The sequence below is a fragment of the Elephantulus edwardii genome, unplaced genomic scaffold (genome assembly GCF_000299155.1).
Source record: "Elephantulus edwardii isolate Elephantulus edwardi_28Jun2011 unplaced genomic scaffold, EleEdw1.0 scaffold00028, whole genome shotgun sequence".
Classification (NCBI taxonomy): domain Eukaryota; kingdom Metazoa; phylum Chordata; class Mammalia; order Macroscelidea; family Macroscelididae; genus Elephantulus; species Elephantulus edwardii.
The window spans coordinates 1283551-1305607 of record NW_006399778.1 but is presented as its reverse complement, the minus strand read 5'-3'; the positions used below and the strand labels follow the sequence as shown (position 1 = coordinate 1305607).

The window sequence follows — 22057 nt, the reverse complement described above, 5'->3', positions numbered from 1 at the left end:
CCCACATTTGTAAACACAGACAAGGAATTTCCTTCTTTCTCTGCTGTTTAGCAGGCCAGGGCAGAGTGACTGCATTAACACAGACAGAATACTGCACTTTTCCCGTCTTGACCTCCTAACTCACATTCTGATAAAATGCTATCTTAGAGGGACACTTAAGTTCTAGACTCCAAATTATTTACAGGAATGAATTTTACATTTATGAATATAGTTCAGGAAATCACCACTTAGGATACCGATAAAAAGGATATTTTTAATATGGAGAATAAACTAGGGATTAGTTTTAGTTAAGTTTCGAAGTTACTAAATTTTCTTATATTTGGGTCTGAATCCTCAGAACGGAATCTAATAGGATGAAGTTTAGGGTTGAGATCACTATTAAATTATGTGTGTGTGTGTACACACACACACATACATAAATATATATTATGCATCAAATTATACTAATAATTTTATGCAAATAAAAGAATCCGTGCGTTCTGGTGAAAAACAATACTGGCGACCAAGGATCCAATTTTGATCCCCAATAAAGTGACGTAGTACCCTAGCTTCTGTTTATCCCAGGATTCGGCCCCAGCGGCGCCTGCGCACTTTGGGGCAGAACGGGGCGTGGCAGGCCGGACGCAAGCGTATTGCGTGAGGGGCGGGACCGATGCGCACGCAGCCCCAGCCTCTTCCACGCCCTTTCTCTTCCCGGTTTCTCTGTCAGGTTCCCTGTCCCGTCTGTCAGCTGCTTCCGGTCGGAGCGCAGTCCAGGGCGAACCTGTCTCACCTCCTTGTCATGTCTTATGGTCCTTTAGACATGTACCGGAACCCGGGGCCCTCAGGGCCTCAGCTCCGGGACTTCAACAGCATCATCCAGACATGCAGCGGCAACATCCAGAGGATCAGCCAAGCCAGTGAGATGGGGGATTGTGCTAGGGGGCGGGGACCGTCTTGGGACCGGCCTGGTGAAGCTTTGGGGATGTGGAACTCAACCGGGTCTAAGATCAGAGCCATTAATTACCTGGCTGTCTAGGACTTTCCACCCTAGAGGCGTCAGGCTGTCACCCCTGAATTTGTCAGGGCCGACTCTTTGAGGGTCTCGAACCGCAGCTGAAGCTCGAGTTTCTTAGTTTCCCCCCCGCGGTGTTGGGGCCAAAACAACTGATCTGACAGTCTGTAGGGGCTTTGTAAGTGTGAGAGCCCGCAAGTGTGTGTGCGCTGTGCGCGCGCGCGAATGACCTGGAGAGCTGTGAGCCTAGTTTTTCCTGTCATTCACTTTCCTCCCACCCATCTCGCATATTTGGGTAATTTAAATCAGAGGTTGTTTACTGATTTAGGCTTTAGGTTTACATTCGATTCAGTAACTAGCTTCTGGGTAATCTTGAGTTTTCATTTGGAAGTGGTGAGTTGCATGCATTTGAGTGACTTAAAGCATAGTTCTTCCTTTAATAAATTTGGAATCCTTCTATAAGGAAGAGTCACCAGAAAGATTTCACTTTACTTTTTTGCGTGTTTTATTTTGTAGGAAAGGATTTGTACTCAGTTTTAAATTTCAAGCATATGAGTCTTTTGTTGTTCTTGGTATTTAGCTTCTCATTTCAGTAGCTGAGCCATCACCAGAAGTGTCAGCACTAATGCTGTGTTCACTTCACGGACTCCAAAAACACACAGCAACAAACCTGATGTACAGAGTAGCTCAGGGACTTAACCTCAATCCGTAGCAAGTAAACATGGCAGAGTTCGTAGTAGAATTCAGAATATCATTGTTATGTGCTATTGAGTCTACTATGACTCACAGAAACCTTATGAACAACACACAGATCAGAACCTTCCTCTGTCCTGTACCATCCTCACAATCTTCCCCTTGCTCAGGCTCGTTGTTGGAGTCACTATGTCGTTTTGTCTCATTGAAGGTCTTAATCTCTTTTGCTTACTTGTACCTTTCCCAGCATGATACTTTTTTCCAAGTTCTGGCCCCTTCTGACAACATACCCAAAGTATGTGAGACATCATTACCACCATCCTTCTCTAAGGAGCATCGTGATTGCATGTTCTCTGAGAATGTCATTGCTTGTCCTGAAACTCCCTACTCACCATTAATACATGAGTGAGACTGTAGCTGAATGAGTGATTTCATTTGAGCACAACCTGTTTCTTGTGCCTGAAAATTAATTAGCATAAAACAAGTGAACTAAATATCATCAAGTTAATTTCAGTTCACGGTCCTCTTACATAAATTTTACTAGGAGGAGACTGCCCATATTTCTCCCACAGAGTGCTGATGGGTTTGAACCTTTAAAGTTAGTCTTGCAAAACTATACACTACACACCAGCGCTCCTTAGAGCCTTATAAACAAGAGGTCAGCAGCAGCAACTTAATTTGGGATTATTAAAATTTTTGTTTTTATTTTGTTTGTGTGTACCATCAAATCAGATCTGACTTGTCCCTCCTCCAGCAGAGCATCTGGTGGATTTGAACCACAAGCCTCTGGGATTGCAGTGCAGCTTCTTGCCACTAGGCCACCAGAGCTCCCAGCAACTTAATTCAGAACCACTGATGATCATTGTTGTTTATTATCATGGTTTTGTGAGCTAGGCTATACTGAGTTAAAATGTAGAACTAGTTGGTTCTAAACTTGAGAGGTAGAAAGTTTTTGATGGAAGGGGAATGATTTGAGACCAAATGATTTAGAAATGGAAATGAAAACGTGTATCTTATTAAACCCAGAAATAATCAATCTCTCTCTCTCCCTCTCTCTCTCCACTGATTTGAAAGTTCTAGTTTTTTCTTGTGATGGAGCAGTCAGTCATACAGGTTAGATGAGAAACTCTGGCTCAAGGCAGAAAACACTGTCGAGGTTATGTCTAATTTTATTGTTTGCTTACATGTGAAATATTTCTTTAACATATATTTGAGTATTGGACTACATAGAAGGTAAAGAAACTGGTACAAAATTCTTTCTTCAGGGAACTTGGAAATGCATAAACATCCAAGATGTAAAATTGAAAGGTCTCAGTTCTTTAGAAGGAGTATAAATGACATATGGGTATTCAGCATAGGGAGACCATTTTCAGTTGGGAGAAATCAGGAAAGGTCTTTGGGAAGATGATAGAAAGGATTTGGAGTTTTGATGATAAAGAGAGAAAGAGTATTCCAGGGAGAGGGAATAAAATTATTTCCCATGGTCATGGGAAAATGTGGGGTGTGGCTAAGAAAAGTAGAGTAATTCAGTTTGGCTGGAATGATGGTCTAAGAAAAGGAATAGAAAATAAGGTTGGAAATATTAGTTGAGACACAAACATGAAAAGCTTAAGTTCTGGGCTGAGAAGCTTAGATTTAATTATTTAAGAATATGTACATTTAATTAGAAGAGAGATTGAATTTAGAGATAGCAGTTAGGGACTGTGAGAATGAAAAGGAAGGTTTTCTTGCAGATAGAATTAGTAAGACAAGTAGTCTCTGGATGGCACATATAGTTAAATGCTTGAATTTTCACTGAAAGGTTGGTGGGTTACCAAGGGTAAAAATCAATTCTGTAGCAACTAATAACAACAACAGCTTTTGATGGACATTAGACTCAAGAGGATATTTTAGTAAACCATTAATCACATTAATAGCTAACACTTATTGAGTACATACTGTATTCCAGTCACTATGAAAGATCTTTAATGAAATCATCTTTGTTTGAAAATTGTTGTGTACCACAAGTCAGAACTGACCTGGAGTTGACTCTCCAGTGGATTTTCAGAGGCAGTTAATTTTAAGGGAGGAAATTGCCCATTTTTTTCCTGCGGAACAACTGATGAATTTGAACTACATGCCTTTGGGTTGGCAGTGCAACTTCTAACCACTAAGCAACCAGAGCTCCCTTGAAACTGTATTATCTTAACCTAATTTTACAGTATGTCTGTAAAAGAGGGAGCAGTAGAATTTCAGTTTAAAAGATTAGGATACTCCCAGAGGCTCACGGTTCAAATCCACCAGATGCTCTGCCGGGGAAGGAGGGACAATCTCCTCCTGTACCCGTCAGATCTGATTTGACGGTACACTCACAGAAAAAAAATAATAATAAAAAAAAGATTAGGATACAGTCTGAAAGAGGATATATTATTGTTAGCCAGTAAGTGTTGTCATGTGCTGTCAAGTCAGAAGCAACTCACAGCTGAACCACCAGTAAATTCCTTTTCCTTCAGAGCAGCTGGTGGATTTGAACTGAGTACTTTAGGATTATAGCACAGCTTCTTGTCATTAGGCCACCAGAGTTCCCTTAAATAGTTAATAAGTTAATAGGTACTAACTAGTACCTAAATTTGAAAGGTAGAGGGTCAGTGAAAAAGGTGAATTGGCTCAGTGACTGTAACTATGGGCACAGGTATATCGCATGGTGATATCAGATGGTGAGGATGGTGCATCATAGGGCAGGCTTCAGCTCCGTTGTTCATATGGCTGCTGTGAATCATAGTCAACTCCACTGCACCTAACAACAAAAAACTTAAAACCAGATTTACCTCTTAAGACCAGCATTTAGCCTTTTTATAATTAACTTTTGTAAGGAGTCCTCGTGGTGTGGTGGGTTAAGTGTTGTATTGCTACCTGAAAGGTCAGTAGTTTGAATGCCAGACACTGCATAGGAGAACAATGGGTAGTCTGTGCTCATTAAAATTTGCAGCCTCCACCAGATGCTCTGCCGGAGAAGGAGGGACAATTTCCTCCTGTACCAGTCAGATCTGATTTGACGGTACATGCACAAAAAATAATAAAATTTTTTAAAAAATTAAAAAAAAAAGATTTGCAGCCTCAGAAATTCGATGGGATAGTTTTTTGTTCTTAGTCTCTTTGTGTGTCAAAATTGATTCAGTGGCTGTGAGAGAGATTAGAATTCTTTAGCAGTTAACACTTAAGTATTAAGACTTTTATTTTCATTTTCCAGCGGAAATTCTTCAGAGTGTCAACTCTTAAGTGTTTCAGAGTGTCTTTCTCCTATTCCTTTCTTGTAGAGTATCTGTCTTTCCTGTAGAATGTCAGCTCCTTTGAGGCAGGGGACATGGCTTATCTTTATATTACTAGTACTTATCTCAGTTCAGAGCATAAGGTAAATGCATTCTTTCTTGTATTTGGTAAATGTTCTTTGAGCACTAGCTATGTACCAAACACTGTTTAAGGTGCTGAGAAAAGTGAATAAGGTCCTTTGCCTTTATTGTTGGGGCGGTGGAGGGGTAGCCTTAGAGTTTTAACAGTTAAGTACTAAGCTGCTAACTGAAAGATTGATGGCTTGAAGTCACTCAACTCCTCCTCTGTTGAAAGGCTGGGAGAGCTGCTGCTGTAAACCTTTTAACCTAGAAAACCCTGTAGGCAGTTCTGTTCTGTTACATGGAGTCTCTATGAATCTTAATTGTCTTGACAATAGCATACATATTGCCAAGTAATAAGTGCTATAAATAAAAAGAAAACTGTCTAAAGGGTTAGAGTGTGAGGGGAAAGTGGAAGTGGGTATGCTATTTTAGTTAAATTGGTCAAGGATGATCTCTAAGGAGATGACACTTTGGTTGGTACCTGAATAAAGTGGAGTAAAGGTGCTATTTTTGGCTTCAGGAATAGCAAAAGCAAAGATCTTGGGGTTTTCAAAGAATAGTAAGAAGGATCAATATGACTAGACTACAGTTAAAGAAGAGCGTTGTTGTTGTTGTGTGCTATCAAATTGGAACTGATTCATTGAGTTGGAAGCTGACCTGCCAGTGGATTTTCAGAGGCAGCTAATCACACAGGAAGAGCAAATCTCCATCCCTCTCCTGTAGTGCAGCTAGTGGAATCGAACTGTGTGCCTTTGGGCTTGCAGCACAGCTTCTTGCCACTACAGGGGAAAAGATCAGAGAAGTAGTCAGGCATTGTTATTCAATTGATTGGTGTTAATGAGGTTTTCATACTCAGAATTTTCCCTATCTCTTTTCCTCTGTGGTGCCTGTCACATCCTATGATTCCATACACTACAAGTTGAAATTCTTGCCATAGAATTGTTTGGTGAAGAAATAGAAATTAGGAAATTAGAAAGTTGATACTGCTTCTACTTGGTTAAAAGGCTCGTCCCTTTCTCTTAAACCTTTCCACACATGGCAGATAGCACCCAAATACACTCTGTAAATGTGAACTCACAGATATTATCTCACACCACACAAGCCTGCATGGACCTGTGCCCATTGAAAATTTGGAAGAATATCTTTTTCCCCTCCTAAGTGGTTTAGCCACGGATGTGGGTTTGGAATTCCTAAACCCATTAGCCTGATAATACAGAAGGCCTCTCTGTGGGTTGTTATAGGTACAGCTAAGGTTGACTGCCTAGTACAAAAGGCTAGTATTGGTATGTGTGGGGTACAAAGGAGAAATGCTTGCCTCTGTTGTGAAAGGAAAGGAAACCACATAACATTAAAGTTTACTCTTAGAATTAAAAAAACCCATGTTTATGTTTATGTTTCTTTATGTTTTTAATTTATTTATAGAATTTTGTTTCTTAAATTAATGAGCAGTTGTATTTCTAAAACTAATCATGAAATTCTGTGGATTCTTCTTTTGAAATTATTTTCCTATTTGCTTCTTACTTTTAATTTCATTGCCACCCTCTTAAATCTTCACCATCTCATCGGACCTGTATTCCAGCAGCATACTCTAACTAGTGGCCCTGGTGGTCATGCTCTTCCTATTCTGGTTCATCTTGATAACACAGATGAACATGCCAGTGGGATGTCTAAAATTCTGTTTTTATTGTACCTTTCACCCCAGCAGCTGACAGTGGCTCTCTGCTCTCTGCTGCATCAACTCTTAGCATACTCCTCTTTTTGAGATCTGAAGCTAGTCATATTTCCCACTTCTCAGCCTTTGCTGTAGGCAAGCTGGGTTTTTTACTGCTTATAAACATTGTTCTTTGCTTTAAAGTTTTCCCATTCCATTCCACCTTACTTTAATGTCTTTCTTCTCCCTGTCTCATTAACTGTCTGAATTATACAGAACTTTTGGGTTGTGCTTAAATCTTTCCCCTTCTAACTGAGCCTTCTTTTACTTTTGAAAAGTAGAGGGAGGTAACAGAAGAGCAGAAACTTGGGCAGGGGGGGAAAGGTGCAACAATGAATGAATGGAAATCCAAGTTCTTTGTAAACTTTCATTAAAAATCTCAAAAAAAAAAGGAAGAGCAGGAACTTTTGGGATGGAGTCTGCTACTTCAGGTACTGTTAACCTTGGACAGGTTATTTTAACCTTTTTAAAATCCGTTATCTCAACTGAATAAATAAATAAATTTATTTAAAAATGAATGGGATTTTAAAAGTGGAATGTTTGAAAGTTGTTGCACCCTTGCTCCCCCAGTTATGTTTGCTTTTTACTATCCATGTGAATGTATTACTTGACCTGTCTATTTCTGTTTCCTCATCTATAAAGTATTTGTTGTGTTCTGACCATTGAGTCATCACTGACCCTCCAGGAGATTTTCAGAGACAATAGATTAAATGAGAGGAGATTGACTATCTTTTGCCTGCAAAACAGCTGGTGGATTTGAACTGTATTCCTTTTGGGTTGTCAGTGCAGTAGTATTAATGATGTCTATGGGGTTGTGAAGATTAAATGAGGAAATTTATGTAAAGTGCTTAGTTAGAACTTTGTGTCTTAATTATTTAGTGCTGTTGTTACAGAAGGGAGCTCTGGTGACATGTTGTTGCTAGGTGCTGTTGAGTCAACTGTGATTCATAGCGACCCTATGCATAGAAGCTTTGAGCTTTGCCCTATTCGGAGCCAATCTCACTGCCTCTGACACACCTCCCTCCCTACACCCTGTGTCATAGTGCCATGCAATTTACAGCCTTGGAAACCCAGTGGAGGGTCAGCTGTGAGTTGGTTCTGACTCATGGCAATGAGAGAATGAGCAAGGACTGTAATAGAAACACCGTAAGTGGGCGACTTTAACAAGCGGAAATTTACATTCTGAGAGTTTAAGTGGCTCGAAGTCTGGGTTTGGAGTGTTGGCTCTAGAAGGCCTCTATCCGCTCTGGAAAGTCTCTTTGAGCTTCTACTCTTGGGTGATCTTAATGTGTTTTGGCATCTCTCACCTCCATTTCTACTTCTTGTTTGCTTATTTAGCCACATTTTAGATCTTAAAAAAAGATTAACTGAAGACATACTGTGTAGACTACTAATCATTAACATGACCAAGACAACCCATTCCCAGTTGAGATTATAATCTCAGAGATTAGGATTTACAATAATAATTTTGGAGACACAGTTTATTCCATTACACCGTGCATAAGACATATTTGTTTAATGAGGCAATTTCTCATGATTGAGAAAGTATTCTTTCCAACTCTTTGCTGTTGTGAACAAAACAGCAATAAACAGGGGTGTACATATATCTGCTTGGGTGGCAGTTCTCATTTCCTTAGGGTATATTCCCAGTAGTGAAATTGCTGGGTCAAATGGTATCTCTATTTCCAACTTTTTGAGGAAGTGCCATACTGCCTTCCACAGTGGTTGCACTATTTTACACTCCCACCAACAGTGAATAAGGGTTCCAGTTACTCCACAACCTTGCCAGCATTTGTTGATTGCTGTTCTGTTAAATTTTGCTATTCTTATTGGGGTGAAATGATATCTCATAGTTGTTTTGATTTACATTTCTCTTAGAACTAGAGATTTTGAACACTTCTTTATGTATTTGTTCACCATGTGAATGACTTCTTTGGTGAAGTGTCTGTTCATATCCTGTGCCCATTTTGCAGTTGGGTTGTTGATCTTCTTGTGGCCTTAAAGTAGTCTATAAATTCTAGATTTAAGTCCCTTATCAGACATGTGATTACCAAATCTTTTTCCCCAGTCTGTGGCTTTCCTCTTTACCTTGTCGGAGAAGGTTTTGGATATGCATAGGGATTTGATTCTTAGAAAGTCCCATTCATCTATTTTATCTTCTCCTGGATGTAGTTTTTTTCAGAATGCTTAGAAGTCTGTTCAGGTTGTGGCTTAGTGCTTCTAGGGTTCTTCAAGCTTTTCTCTAATGAAGTTTTTAATCCTTAGTTTTAGTCCTAGGCCCTTGATCCGCTTTGAGTTGCTTTTTGTGTATGGTGTGAAGTGTAATGCCACTGTTACAGAACAGGACTGACATGGGGATTGGGGAAAAACTAAGGAAAAGGGGGGGGGGTAAATAATGTATATGGCATTGAAAGAGGTGAGGGAGAGAACTGTATAAAAGGAATATATGATTAGTTATTGTTGGCATGACAAGAGTCCAGAATAAGAGTTGCATAATAAAGCAGTAGTGGTGGTGGTGGTGGGAGACTGTATAACAATGAAAGAACTTTTTTCCCCAAAGAAAAAAGCGAACTTGGCGAGGGGTAGGGAGGAAAATATGCAACAATGAATGAATGGAAATCCAAGTTCTTTATAAACTTTCATTAAAATAGAAAAAAAAAAGAATGGTGTATATATAGGTTAAGAATGTCATGAATGATATTGTTCACAAACAAGATGTGAAATGAATGTAGTAGAAAATCAGAGGTACAAAACAAACACAACAAACCAACAACTTGTATTCTTTTGTTTTGTAGGAGTAGAGACTGACCATCCATTATACATTTCTCTTCAGCTATAGTGCCTGACACAGCAATTGGCTTTTCACTGTGCACTTAATTGATTTTATCATCCCTAAGTACATTTTTTCATTGTCTTGCATTTGATAACAATAATAGCTATCCTTAATTGAGTGTTTTTATGCCAGACACTGCTCTAAATATGGTTTTATGTTATTTCATCTTCGCATCATCTTGTTCTGTGTGTTATCTTGTTATTCTCATTACTTACATAAAGAAACTAAGGCACAGAGGAGAGGAGCCGCTTGCTCTAGTATTTTTCAGCTAGGAAATATGAAATCAGAAATCCATTCTTCAAGAGTTTTTGTTCCTTACCATTATATGGACTCACCAAATATTATACCTTAGATATTTAGTGTTCATTTTCACTTTAATTTAGAGCTTTACTGTTGAAATACAGTGGCTATTTTTAACCTTTTCATGACCACATAAGGGAGCACTGGTGGCCTGGTGGCTAGAAGCTGTGCTGCAAGCCAAAGACAGGCAGTTTGAATCCACCAGCTGTTCTGCCAGAGAGGGATGAAAAGTCTGAAAACTCACCAGAGAGTCAGGTGTGGGTTGGTTCTAACTTGACGGTACACAACAACAACCTGACCAAATTATTTTTTTGCCTTGAATTTTTTTGTTGATACCTTGTGTTTTCTGTAATAGAATATATCAAGAGAAAAAAGAATTTGAGTTAATAAGGATTTTGATATAATTATGTGGTACATCGGTATCCCAAGAGTACTCTGGTGGTGGGTTTGGAGGAGTGAGGCCAGGCTCTCACTCATTTAATGCAATTATAGAAATCCTCTCCTGGCCTATGCTTTAACTTGGATAGCAGTTTCCCAAGAAATCTGAGTAGCTGAAAATCATGGTGGCCCATATATGTCTACTACTAGTATATGTATTTTAATATTTTGTATTGGAGCATTCCTGTTTGTGAAACATTTTATAAATTAATTTATGACTTGAAATTACATAAAGTATTCTATTTTGTTGCGGGAGAAGGGTGGATAATCTCTTTCCGTGCAATTAACTGCCTCTGAAAACATGCCAGAGGGTCAGCTGTGAGTCGGTTCCAACTTGATGATACACAACACCACAAGTTATTAAAGGACTTAAAAGTCAAGTAATTTTCATTGTAGCTGTGTTGTTGGTGTTGTTAGGTGCTGTCAAGTTGCATAGTAACCCTATGTACAACAGCACTAAACTCTGCTCCATGCTGTGCCAACCCTGTTGTCTCTGACACACCTACCCCCATTGCCACAGTGACTTAATCAATCCATCTCATCGAGGGTCTTCCTCTCCTGCGCTGTCCTTCTACCCTCCCAAACATGACACCTCTCTCCAAGGGACACTCCATGTAACACGTCCAAAGTATGTCAGATGAAGCTTCAGAATCCTTGCTCCAAGGAGAAGCCTGCTTTCACCTTCTCAAGGATGAACCTCTTTGTTCTCCTAGCAGTCCATGGGTGTATTCAACACTTTTCCAGCACTACAGCTCAAAGGCATCACTTGTCTTTCTTCCCTTTCATCCCTAGTCATTGTCCAGCTCTCTGACACATAGCAAGCAATACATTTTAAGTATAGATTTTAATACATTTTAAGAATAGATCAGTGAAAGTTTTGAAAGAAATTCCTTATATTGGTAGTTATGGAGGTCATTAAACAAAAGAATTTTACTTCTTGGGATTCTAGTAAACACAGCATGATCATCACCCTTATGATTTGAGTTTTGGGATATCTGCTGAGTCTTACTGGAAACTTTCAGAAAAATATGAAGCATTTATCATTGATGGAGGTTTGGATTAATTATGCTTAGTTGGCAAATGACTTTATAAAGCCCCTTCTTCGTGTCATCCTCCTTGAGTGGGGGCCAGGGTAAAAGGCCAAACACAAATCCAGGCCATCCTAACAAAACCAGGGAAGTCTAGGTGAAGAAACGAATTCTTTGCTGAGACTGTATAGAAAATGACTGATGTTTTTGAATACTGTCTAAAATTCTGCTCAAACCTTATGGTGTTTAATAAATTTTAATAGATGATTAACACCTTGCACTTTGACATCATCTACATTGTTGTTTTTGTGTACCATAGAGTCGGAACTGACCCATACCTGACCCGCTGGGCAGGTTTTCAGAGCAGTTCTCACGTGGAGGAGATTGCCCATCCTTCCCCCAGAGTAGCTGGTGGCCTTGAAATGCATGACTTCTGGATTGCAGTGCAGCTCCTTGCCACTAGGTCACCAGATCATCTACATTATAAAGCAAATAAGATGAGATCTGATTCCTTGACTTTTTTGTCAGACCTACCTCTATGAGTCATGTATTGAACTGTTTCTGGAGGGGTTTGTGTGTGTGAGGCAAACACAAAAGTGAGTGGCTTATAGTCAGTAAAAAATAATTTACAGGTAGTCTCTAAGACAGATTTCTGTATTGCAGAAACACTAATGTTTACACAGCATCATTCTGTACTAGAGTCATATTATTATTATTATTGGATTTTGGGATTGAGTAATGGTAGGAATACTTAGAGATCATGTAGTCTTCACAGAGTTGTAAAGATTTCACAAACAGCAACCCTGCATGGATAATAAACAATTAGCGAATACTAAGAACTCAGTAAATGTCAGTTAAGTATAAATATCTTAAACAGTTATTAAAAAGAGACCCAGCATGATGATTTGCCTAGTACCATCAAGCTGGTGGCCTAGTGTGATTTAAATTTTTTGGTCTCATTAATCATATTCATATCAAAGTCATATTCATTCATAACTTCTGCTTCAGAGAAAGTGCCATAGTGTAAAAGTCTTAAGTCATTGCTGTTGGCTGGGAATCGACTCACAGCTGACCCTCCATGGGACGGGATTGCCCATTTATCACTCACAGAGCTGCTGGTGAATTTGAACCCCTGGAGAGGTGCTTCTTCTGGTTTAGCAGAACAGATCTCTGTGAACTTCTCCACAGGCAAAACCAAATTATGGACAATTATTTATATACTCATTGTGTGCCTGGCACTACCTTGGACTCTGGTTAGTTATTCCAAAGGAATATTCCTCCAGGTGGGAGGAAGTTTGGGAAAGGAACAGGTTTGAGCAAGGACATCAACTTATGTGGAGCAAAGGGCAATTAAGTTAGGGAGGTATCAGATAAGTAGGGTGGGGCTAAGCGGAACACTGGGAAACACAGGCCTGACCTGTGGTATTACATTCTGTTTCCTTCAGAGTCAGCCTTATGTGGTTCAAAGAATGTAATCATTGGGATTAGCCATGGAGATGGATATGACTTCCCAAAATTTGTTTGTAGCTTCAATTTTATTAAAATTTGAAGTCCTTACAGTAGTTTATAAATTGCACTGGCAGCCCAAAGTCAGGCGATTTGAATCCACCAGCTGTTCCTCAGGAGAAAGATGGGCTGTCTCTTTCCATGTGATTTCAGCCTCTGAAAACCCACTAGCAGGTCAATTTTGCATCACACAACAACAACCACCACCACCAGCTCCCCCCTGACCCCTTTGGCTGCTTTTCCTCCTCCTTCCCTCTCACTTTGCTGGTTCTCCATCACACCAGGCAGTCTTATTCTGGGGACTTTATTCCCCTGGCTAGAATGCCTTGCTCAGATACCTGCATGGTCTGATTGTTCACTTCTTTTAGATTTCTGCTCAGTGTCACTTTATCAAAGAGCACTCACTTCACTGACCGCTTTGTCATTCTAGCTCTGTCCAATCTGTATTTTTTCCTAGTAACACCTGATCTATATTTGTTTAAGATATCTTTCCCTTAGATTATAAAACTGAATGTAAATGAATGAATAAATTAGCTCTGTAAGGTCGATAATCTTCAGTTCCCCCACATGTAATATGGTATAGTAATACTTAAAGCATACAGCACAGGTGTCCTTCACCTCCACTGGCCAATTCATCCTCTCCTCACATGGCTCTGGAGACTGGAAGCAACAGGGGCATCACCTTAGCCACCATGGTACCTGAGCCATGTGACTAGTTCTCCAAGAACGTGGTGCTCACGGCATGAGAAGCGAAGTGGGACCAGATGTTGGTGTAGCTGGTGGCGGAGGGCTACCAGCTGAACGTGGACGAAGTGCAGAGCATCCACACCCTAAGTGACTTGCTGTGCAGTGAGGGGTGACAGGGTTTAGGTGTGCTTATCAACAACGTGGGAATTGCCTTCAAGAATGCTGATCATAAAAAAAAAAGAATGCTGATCATATGCCTCTTCATAGTCAAGCAGAGGTAACACTGAAAACAAACTTTGTTAATAGCTGAAATACCTGCGCAGAATTGCTGCCTCTAATAAACCCCAAGACAGAGCGGTGAACATGTCAAGCTTTATGAGCATCATGCCCCTTAAGTCCTGCTCCCAGAGCTGTAGTAGAAGTTCCAGAGTGAGACCATCACAGAGGAAGAGCCGGTGGTGCTCCTGAACAAGTTTGTGGAAGATACAAAGAACAGGGCACACCAGAAGGAGGGCTGGTCTAATACCGCATATGGCATATTGAATATTGGGGTCACTGCCCTGTCCAGAATCCTTGCCAGAAATAGTCTTGAGTGAATGAGGAAAGGTGACAAGGTCTTGAATGGCTGCTGCCAGGCTGAGTGAGAACTGATATCTTAAACAAAATCCCAGAAGAAGGAGCAGAGACCACTGTGTACTTGGCCCTTTTGCCCATAGATGCTGAGGGCCTTCGTGGATATTTTGTTAGTTATAAAATTGTTCACCAGTCATGTACTTAACTCACAGAGCCATCCTCCGGCAACACTGTGATAATCTTGATTAAAGTACAGAGCATTTAACACTTGTGAACAACATCCCTACCAAGCACACACTTACAGCTGTCTACTAATTCTATAAATTCTATTGTGATTTCTTCCATGATATAGGAAAGAAATGTATACTGTTGGTGAAAAAAGACAGACTGAGAATAAATTACTGAAGATGGATCTTGATTAAAAAAACCCAAAAAGCCATACAACACCTTAAAGGGTTCGCTCCAATTAGGTAATGTTTATCAGGGACTTAGCTCAGTATCTGGTGCCTAGTTGGAAGGTCCTAACAATTTTTTCCATGCCTTTAGTTTGGCTTCAGCTTCTTCCTTAATTACCATTATCTTGATCAGATGGTACTTTTGAAATATTTCGGTAGTGATCAATTCCTTTTGTTAAGTGACTATATTCCCTTCATCGTCTTTTGACAATGAATGTCAATCATTCAAGATTTTGCCCATCAACAACCTGTGTTATACAGATGACACAACCTTACTTGAAAGTAAGGAAGTCTTGAAGCACTTGCTGTGGAAGATTAAAGAATACAACCTTCAGTATAGATTACAAGTCACCATCAAAAAACCAGAAATTCTCACCACTGGATTGATAGGTAGAATCAAGATATATGGAGAAAAGATTGTAATTGTTAATGATGTCATGTTATTGGATCCACAATCCACATCCTTGGTAGCAGCAGTCAGGCAATGTGTATTGCATTGGGAAAGTCTGCAGTCAGTGTCCTCTCAATTAGTGAGGAGCATTGATGTCCATTTGAAGACTAAATGCACCTGATTCAGACCTTGGTCTTTCCGGTCACTTGCTGTGTATCTAAGAGCTGGATAATAAGTAAGGATGACAGGAGACTTGATGTCTTTGAGCTGTGGTGTTAGACAAGAACACTGAATATCCCATGGACTGCCAAGAGAACAAACAGATATGTTTTGGAGAAAGTGCAGCCAGAATACTCCTTGAAGGCAGAAATTACAAAGCTTCATCTCACTTAATTGGGGCTTATTGTTAGAAGAGACTATTCCTTGAAAGGGGGCATCATGCTTGGAAAAGTAGAGGAGTGGCAAAAGAGAGGAAGACCCTCAATGAGGTGGACTGACACAGTGACGACAGCATTGGGCTGAAGTGTGTCAGAGATGATGAGGATGGCACAGGATAGAGTTTAGATCAGTTGTTCATAGGGTCTCTATGAGTTGTACTTGACACCACACAACAACAACAACAACAACCCTCTTTTATAAATTATTTGCAGAGTTGGCTTTGAATGCAGCCACTGTCCGATGTTGATGCCCAAGAAGAACCAGATTGCCATATAAGAGCTCCTTTTTAAGGAGGGGGTGATGATGGCCAGGAAGGATGTCCATATGCCAAAGCACCCTGAACTAGTGGGACAAAAATGTGCCGAACCTTTATGTCATGAAGGCCAGGCAGAACCTTAGGTCACAAGGCTGTGTGAAGGAATGGTTCGCCTGTAGACATTTCTATTGGTACCTTACCAGCAAGGCTATCTAATCTGCTTGATTACCTCCACTTGTCCCCTGAAAGTGTGCCCACCACCTCGCGCCACAGCCGTCCTGAGACTGGCAGGCCAGATCTGGAAGGTGAACGGCCTGCAAGACTGACTCAAGGGGAGGCTAACAGACACACACACATACAGGTGCGCAGTGCTTCCTGGTACTGACAAGAAGGCCAAGGCTGGGACTTGGTCAGCACCTGGATTCCAGTTTAGAGACTGATTTGGTCGTGGATGTGGTCAGCACTTCTGTAAAGTTGGAGGGAATTGTTTTATGTTGAATAAACATGTAGTGAGGGAAAAAAATTCTTTGCATGACTGTCCAGTTGATAACTTTAGTGGTATGCTAATTCCCACTACTTACTCAGAAGGAGTTTCACTTGTTAGCAATGAAGAAAAATAGTTACTTATAGCACATATGAGAATACTAGCAGCCTAGTGACTAAGACGTTGTGCTGCCAACCCAGAGGCTGGAGGTTTGAATCCACCAGCTTTTTCCACAGGAGAAAAATGGGATAATTTTCTCTGTGTGATTTGCAGCTTTTGAAAACCCACTGGAGGGTCACCTATCAGTAGGTTATGACTCAACAACACTGTAACAACAAAGACAACATATCATATATAATGTTGCATTAGTGGAAGGCAGTAACTATAATGCTAACATTTTCCTGTGTAACCATTAATATGTAAGTAACTTGCACTTGATAGAATAGTTATATTTTAGAGAATTTTGTCAGAAGGCAAATTTTTAATCTTTATGAATTTCTCTTCTAAAGTTGGAGTTACATTTTTGTTGAAAAAAACGTGATCTCAAGATAAAGTAATAATTTGAAGTGCTACTTACTTATTCAGGATGTGGGGAGAGAGGAGTGGTCTGAGAAGAAGGATGCTCATGAAAAATATACTTTCTTTTAAAAGAAATTTTCTTTTTTCCCTCTCACCAGCTGCTCAGATAAAGAATTTGATGAGTCAACTAGGAACTAAGCAGGACTCAAGCAAATTACAAGAAAATCTGTGAGTAGCTTCCCAATAAGGTTGGGTTTTATGAGGGTCCTTTGAAGACACATTTGATACCCATACTGTGTGGCAGCTTAAAGCAGGTTTCTGACCTGTGTAAAGGCAGAAAGACATCTAAGCATGACATGGCTGGAGCTAGAAGAAGGGCAACAGAATATATTCATGAATTATAATGTCTACTGATTCTTGAAATCTGGTTCATTCTTTCTGTGGGCAGTTTAGCAGAGTAGTTTTTGGAAGCTGAAAAAAGGAACCCTTACTACTATTACATTATACATAACACTTTTTCAGAATGAACCTCCTTGTTGGCATAAGGCTCCTGATGAGCTGCAGAACTGATCTAGATGAGTCTTTCTAATATTAGAACAATTTATTCCAAATGACCCAAGAGAGCCTGAGGGAAATAACAGTAGTTTGTTGATGGAGACTCCTGATTCTGTCTCATACATCCTTTTGATGTTGTTTATGATTTTAGAAGTTCTATTCTTCATCTCTAAAATACTTTGTTTTCTATCCCAGACTTTGTGAAGTGAGAAAATTGCTGTTCTTGTTTTGCACTTTTCCAAGGGAAATGTGAAATAGGATAAATGGAGGCTTTTAGTGTTGTCTAGAATGTTCAGACTCCTGCTTAACTCCATGTCAAAAGTATGGAGGGTTGTTTTGGTGGTTTGTTTTCTTTCCCCCTGTAAGTCCTTTGCAGTAGAAGAAGCATAAATAATTTGTGGTATGGTTTCTCTGTCTTCCTTAAAACTTACATGAGAATGACCAGAGAAGAGATGAAACCATGAATAAGCTCTTTTCATATTTGCACTATTTTCCAATCCATTTAATGCATGTTCTTTTTAAATGCTATACTTTTCCTATGTACATATTTTTAAATAGCATCTAGCTTCTTTGTTTTAGTGGAAAGAGCCAGAAAGTCAATCATGAAGGGCAGGTAAGAAGTCAAAGATAAAGAACTAACTTTATACAAGAGTAGGAAAGTAGATCCTTACTGGTTGCCCTAGGTGGAAAGCTGTGCTTTGAATGTATGTTGCTGCCAACCACCTGTGCCTGGATTCGCTCTCTTTAGTAGATGACAAATACCAACTGTGTAGAACTCCTGGGCAGTAAAGTAGGAATGCTTTTTGTTAAATTGCTAAGTTCAAGTGTGGATGACAATTACATTTCTCAGAACTTCTTACAAGCTTTTTTTCTCTTCTGACGGGTTAAAATTCCTAATCTGTGCTTTCTTCAGGGTTAAAATTTCTGACCTTTGCTTCCTTCAGCATATTCTGTCTGGTCTGAGATGCTGAGATGTGAGTTTGACTGGGCTGTGTTTCTGGAATTTTGTGGTGGTTTTGAGTGGTTATGAGCTCATTTTCTTCAAATACTCTCCGCTTCCTGCTTGTGAAGCACTCTGAAAATAAAATTATGCTGTATCAGCTCTCAAGAAGGGAGAATATACTAAAACAAGTCTTTTCTTTCTTAGGCAACAGTTACAACACTCTACGAATCAGCTTGCAAAGGAAACAAATGAATTGCTGAAAGAATTAGGGTCCTTACCTCTTCCCTTATCTACTTCAGAGCAGGTTGGTATTTTCCACATTGTATTTTTTTAATGGGAAAAGACTTGGTTTTAGTGGAAAGATTGAGTGTAGAATGTTTGAAATATGGATCTAGGAAAATTGGAAGTTGTAAAAAATGAAACAGAACACATCAAGATCAATAGTCTAGGGGAGCTCTGGTGGCCTAATGGCAAGAAGTTGCACTGCAATCCCAGAGGTACACGGTTCGAATCCACCAGATGCTCTACTGGAGAAGGAGGGACAGTCTCCTCCTGTACCAGTCAGATCTGATTTGACCGTACACACACACACGCACACACACACACAAATTTAAAAAAAAAATATCAATAGTCTAGGAATTATTGTGCTCAAGTAGACTGCTGTTGATAATTTTTGATCAGATAGTCATGTTATCTACTATGCCTTTACTGTCAAATTGAAGAGGAATGGTGTCATATTCATCCTAAAAAAGAACATTTCAGGTCTGCCATGAAATACAATGCCATGGTGATAAAATAATACCCATATGCATAAAACAAAAACTTGTTAATATGACTTTTTTTTTTAATTTTAAGGAACATTTACAGAGATTTTGGATTTCCATTTATTCATTGTTGCACTTTTCTCCCTGCCCACCGCTCCCCCTTCCCAGTTCGCTCCTCTCCTTGAAAAGAAAAAAAATTCCTTCATTGGTATACAATCCCCTCCCCCCAACTCCACTATGAAACCTTCATTCTGGACTCTTGTCATAACCATAATACCCAATCATATATCATTTTTAAGCTGTTCTCTCTCTCATCTGTTTCATACAGTATACATAATTTATCCAGTTTTTCTCAGTCTCTTCCCAACCCCAATGTCAGTCCCATTCTACAACAGTGGCACTATGAGGTATTTGTCCTTTTGTGACTGAAATATTTCACTCAGCATAATGTCCTCCAGGGTCACCCATTTTGATAATATTGCATGAGTGCCTTGTTTTTCAGTGCAGCATAGCATTCCATTGTGTGAATATACCAGAGCTTTTCTATCCATTTGTTTGTTGATGGGCACTTGGTCCTACTCTTTGCTGTTGTGAACAAAGCTGCAATAAACATGGATGTGCATATATCTGCCTCAATGGCAGTTATGATTTCTTTAGGGTATATTCCCAGTAGAGGAATTGCTGGGTCAAATGGTATTTGTATTTGCAACTTCTTGAGAAAGCTCCGTACTGCCTTCTATAGTGGTTGCACCATTTTACACTCCCACCAAGAGTAAATTAAGTCTCCAGTTTCTCTGCAACCTTGCCAGCATTTGTTGTTTGCTGCTCTGTTAAATTTTGCTATTCTTACTGGAGTGAGATGATATCTCATAGTTGTCTTGATTTGCATCTCTCTAAGAGCTAGGGATTTTGAGCATTTCTTCATGTATTTGTTGACCATCTGAATGTCTTCTTTGGTGAAGTGTCTGTTCATATCCTGTGCCCGTTTTTCAATTGGGTTATTTACCTTTATCTTGTTGTGGTGCTCAAGTATTTTATACATTCTAGATATAAGTCTCTTATCTGACATGTCATTACCAAATTTTTCCCCAGTCTGTGACTTTCCTTTTTACTCTGTTGGAGATGACTTTTATTTTAATATGTGCAGCAACCACTAAAGCCAAAGATGAAGAAGTTGAAGATTTCACCAATTTCTGCATCTGAAATTGATTGAACATTCAATCAAGATGCATTAATAATACTTGGTGACTGGAATGGAAAAGTTATGAACAAAGAAGGAGGACTGGTTCTTGGAAAACTTGGTTGTTGCCTTTAATGATAGAAATGAGGCCAGAGAATACATGATAGAATTTTGTTGCAAATACTATACTCAAGAACCAATAGTACTGAGGAAAGAAGTTCAAGCTGCACTGAAGACATAGGCAAAAAAATAAGGCTCCGAGAACTGAGAGGGTACCAAAGGAGGTGTTTCAACTAGTAGATGCAGCCCCGAATGTGCTTACTAATCTGTGCCAAGAAATTATGAAGATAGCTACCTGACCAGCAGACTGCAAGAGATCCACATTTGTGCCCATTCCAAATAAAGGTGATCCAACAGAGTTCAGAAATTACCAAACAATATCAGTACCATACAAAAGTGAATTTTTACTGAAGATTATGAATTAAAGAAAAGAATTGAGCAGTACATTGACAGAGAATGCCAGAATTCAACCTGGATTTATTAGAAGCCATGGGATGAGGGATATCATTGTTGATGTCAGATAGATCTTAGATAAAAGCAGAGAATACCAAAAAGATGTTTACTTTTTTTTTGTAAAGTTGTAAAGTATGTAAAGGCTTTTGACTGTTGTTATGTGCCATCGAGTCGCCTGTAACTCATAGTGACTCTCTGTACAACAGCCCTAAACCCTGCTCTATTCTGTGCCATTCTTATTGTCTTTGACACACCTACCCCCATTACCCCAGTCACTGAATCACTCAGTCTCATCAAGGATTTACCTCTCTTATGCTGTCCCTCCACCTTCCCAAGCATGACATCCCTCTCCAAGGACTGTTCCCACTTTATAACATGTCCAGAGTGTGTCAGATGAAGCTTCAGAATCCTTGCCTCCAAGGAGCAGCCTGACTTCACCCTCTCCAGGACAAACTTGTTCTCCTAGCAGTCCATGGTATATTAGGATCATAATATATTATGGATAGTAATGAAAAGAAGGAAAATTCCAGAACACTTAATTGTGCTTGTGCATAACCTGTACATGAACCAAGAAATAGTTGTTCACACAGAACAAGGGAATATTGCATGATTTAAAATCAGAAAAGATAGGCATCTAAGGTTGGATTCTTTGGCTATACTTATTCAGCCTTTACATTGAGCACATAATCTGAGAAGCTGGACTGTATGGAGAGGAATGTGGCATCGTTATCAGAAGACCCATCAAAAACCTGTGATATGCAGATGACACAACCTTGATTGCTGAAAGTGAACATGACTTAAAGCACATACTGAATAAAAGACTAAAGCCTTCAGTGTGGATTAATTTTTACTTAGATCCACAGTCCATAACCATGGAAACAGCAGTTGAGAAATCAAACAACATATTTTGTTGGGCAAATCTGTTGTCAGGAACTTCTGTTAAAGTGCGAAAGAACAAAGATGTCAGTTTAAAGACAAAGGTGTGCCTTACCTAAACCATGGTATTTTCAGTTGCTTCTGATGCATGTAAAAGTTGGACGGTGAATAAAGAAGACTAAAGGATTGATGCCTGTAATTGTGATGTTGGTAAAGAGTCTTAAAGATATCAGGGACTATCAGAAGAGCAAATGAATCTGTATTGGAATAAGTGTGGCTGCCCTGCTCCTTACAAAGAAATTTCGTGAGACTTCATCAAGCTTTGAGCATGTTTTCAAGGAAGGATAAATCCTAAGAAGGGGGCATAATGCTGGAAAGGGGGAGGATCAGTGAAAAAGGAAGACCCTCGATGACATGGATTGGTACAGCAGCTATCCTGGTGAGCTTATGCACAGTGAGCTCTGTGAGGGTGTCACAGGATCAAGCAGGGTGTCAATCTGTTGTACATAGAATTGCTTAGAAGTACACACTTATAAATAGTTTTAATAG

General features: G+C 39.6%; 1 protein-coding gene across 1 annotated transcript in view; it reads left to right on the top strand.

The window, feature by feature from the left end:
- The first annotated feature begins 722 nt into the window (after positions 1-722).
- STX12 (syntaxin 12) overlaps positions 723-22057 on the top strand; it is a 45228-nt gene continuing 23893 nt past the window's right edge. Inside the window, exons 1-3 of the mRNA XM_006883454.1 lie at positions 723-899; positions 16836-16905; positions 18380-18479. Coding sequence (XP_006883516.1) covers positions 782-899; positions 16836-16905; positions 18380-18479 — 288 coding nt within the window. The 5' untranslated portion in view covers positions 723-781. The remainder of the gene's footprint in view (positions 900-16835; positions 16906-18379; positions 18480-22057) is intronic.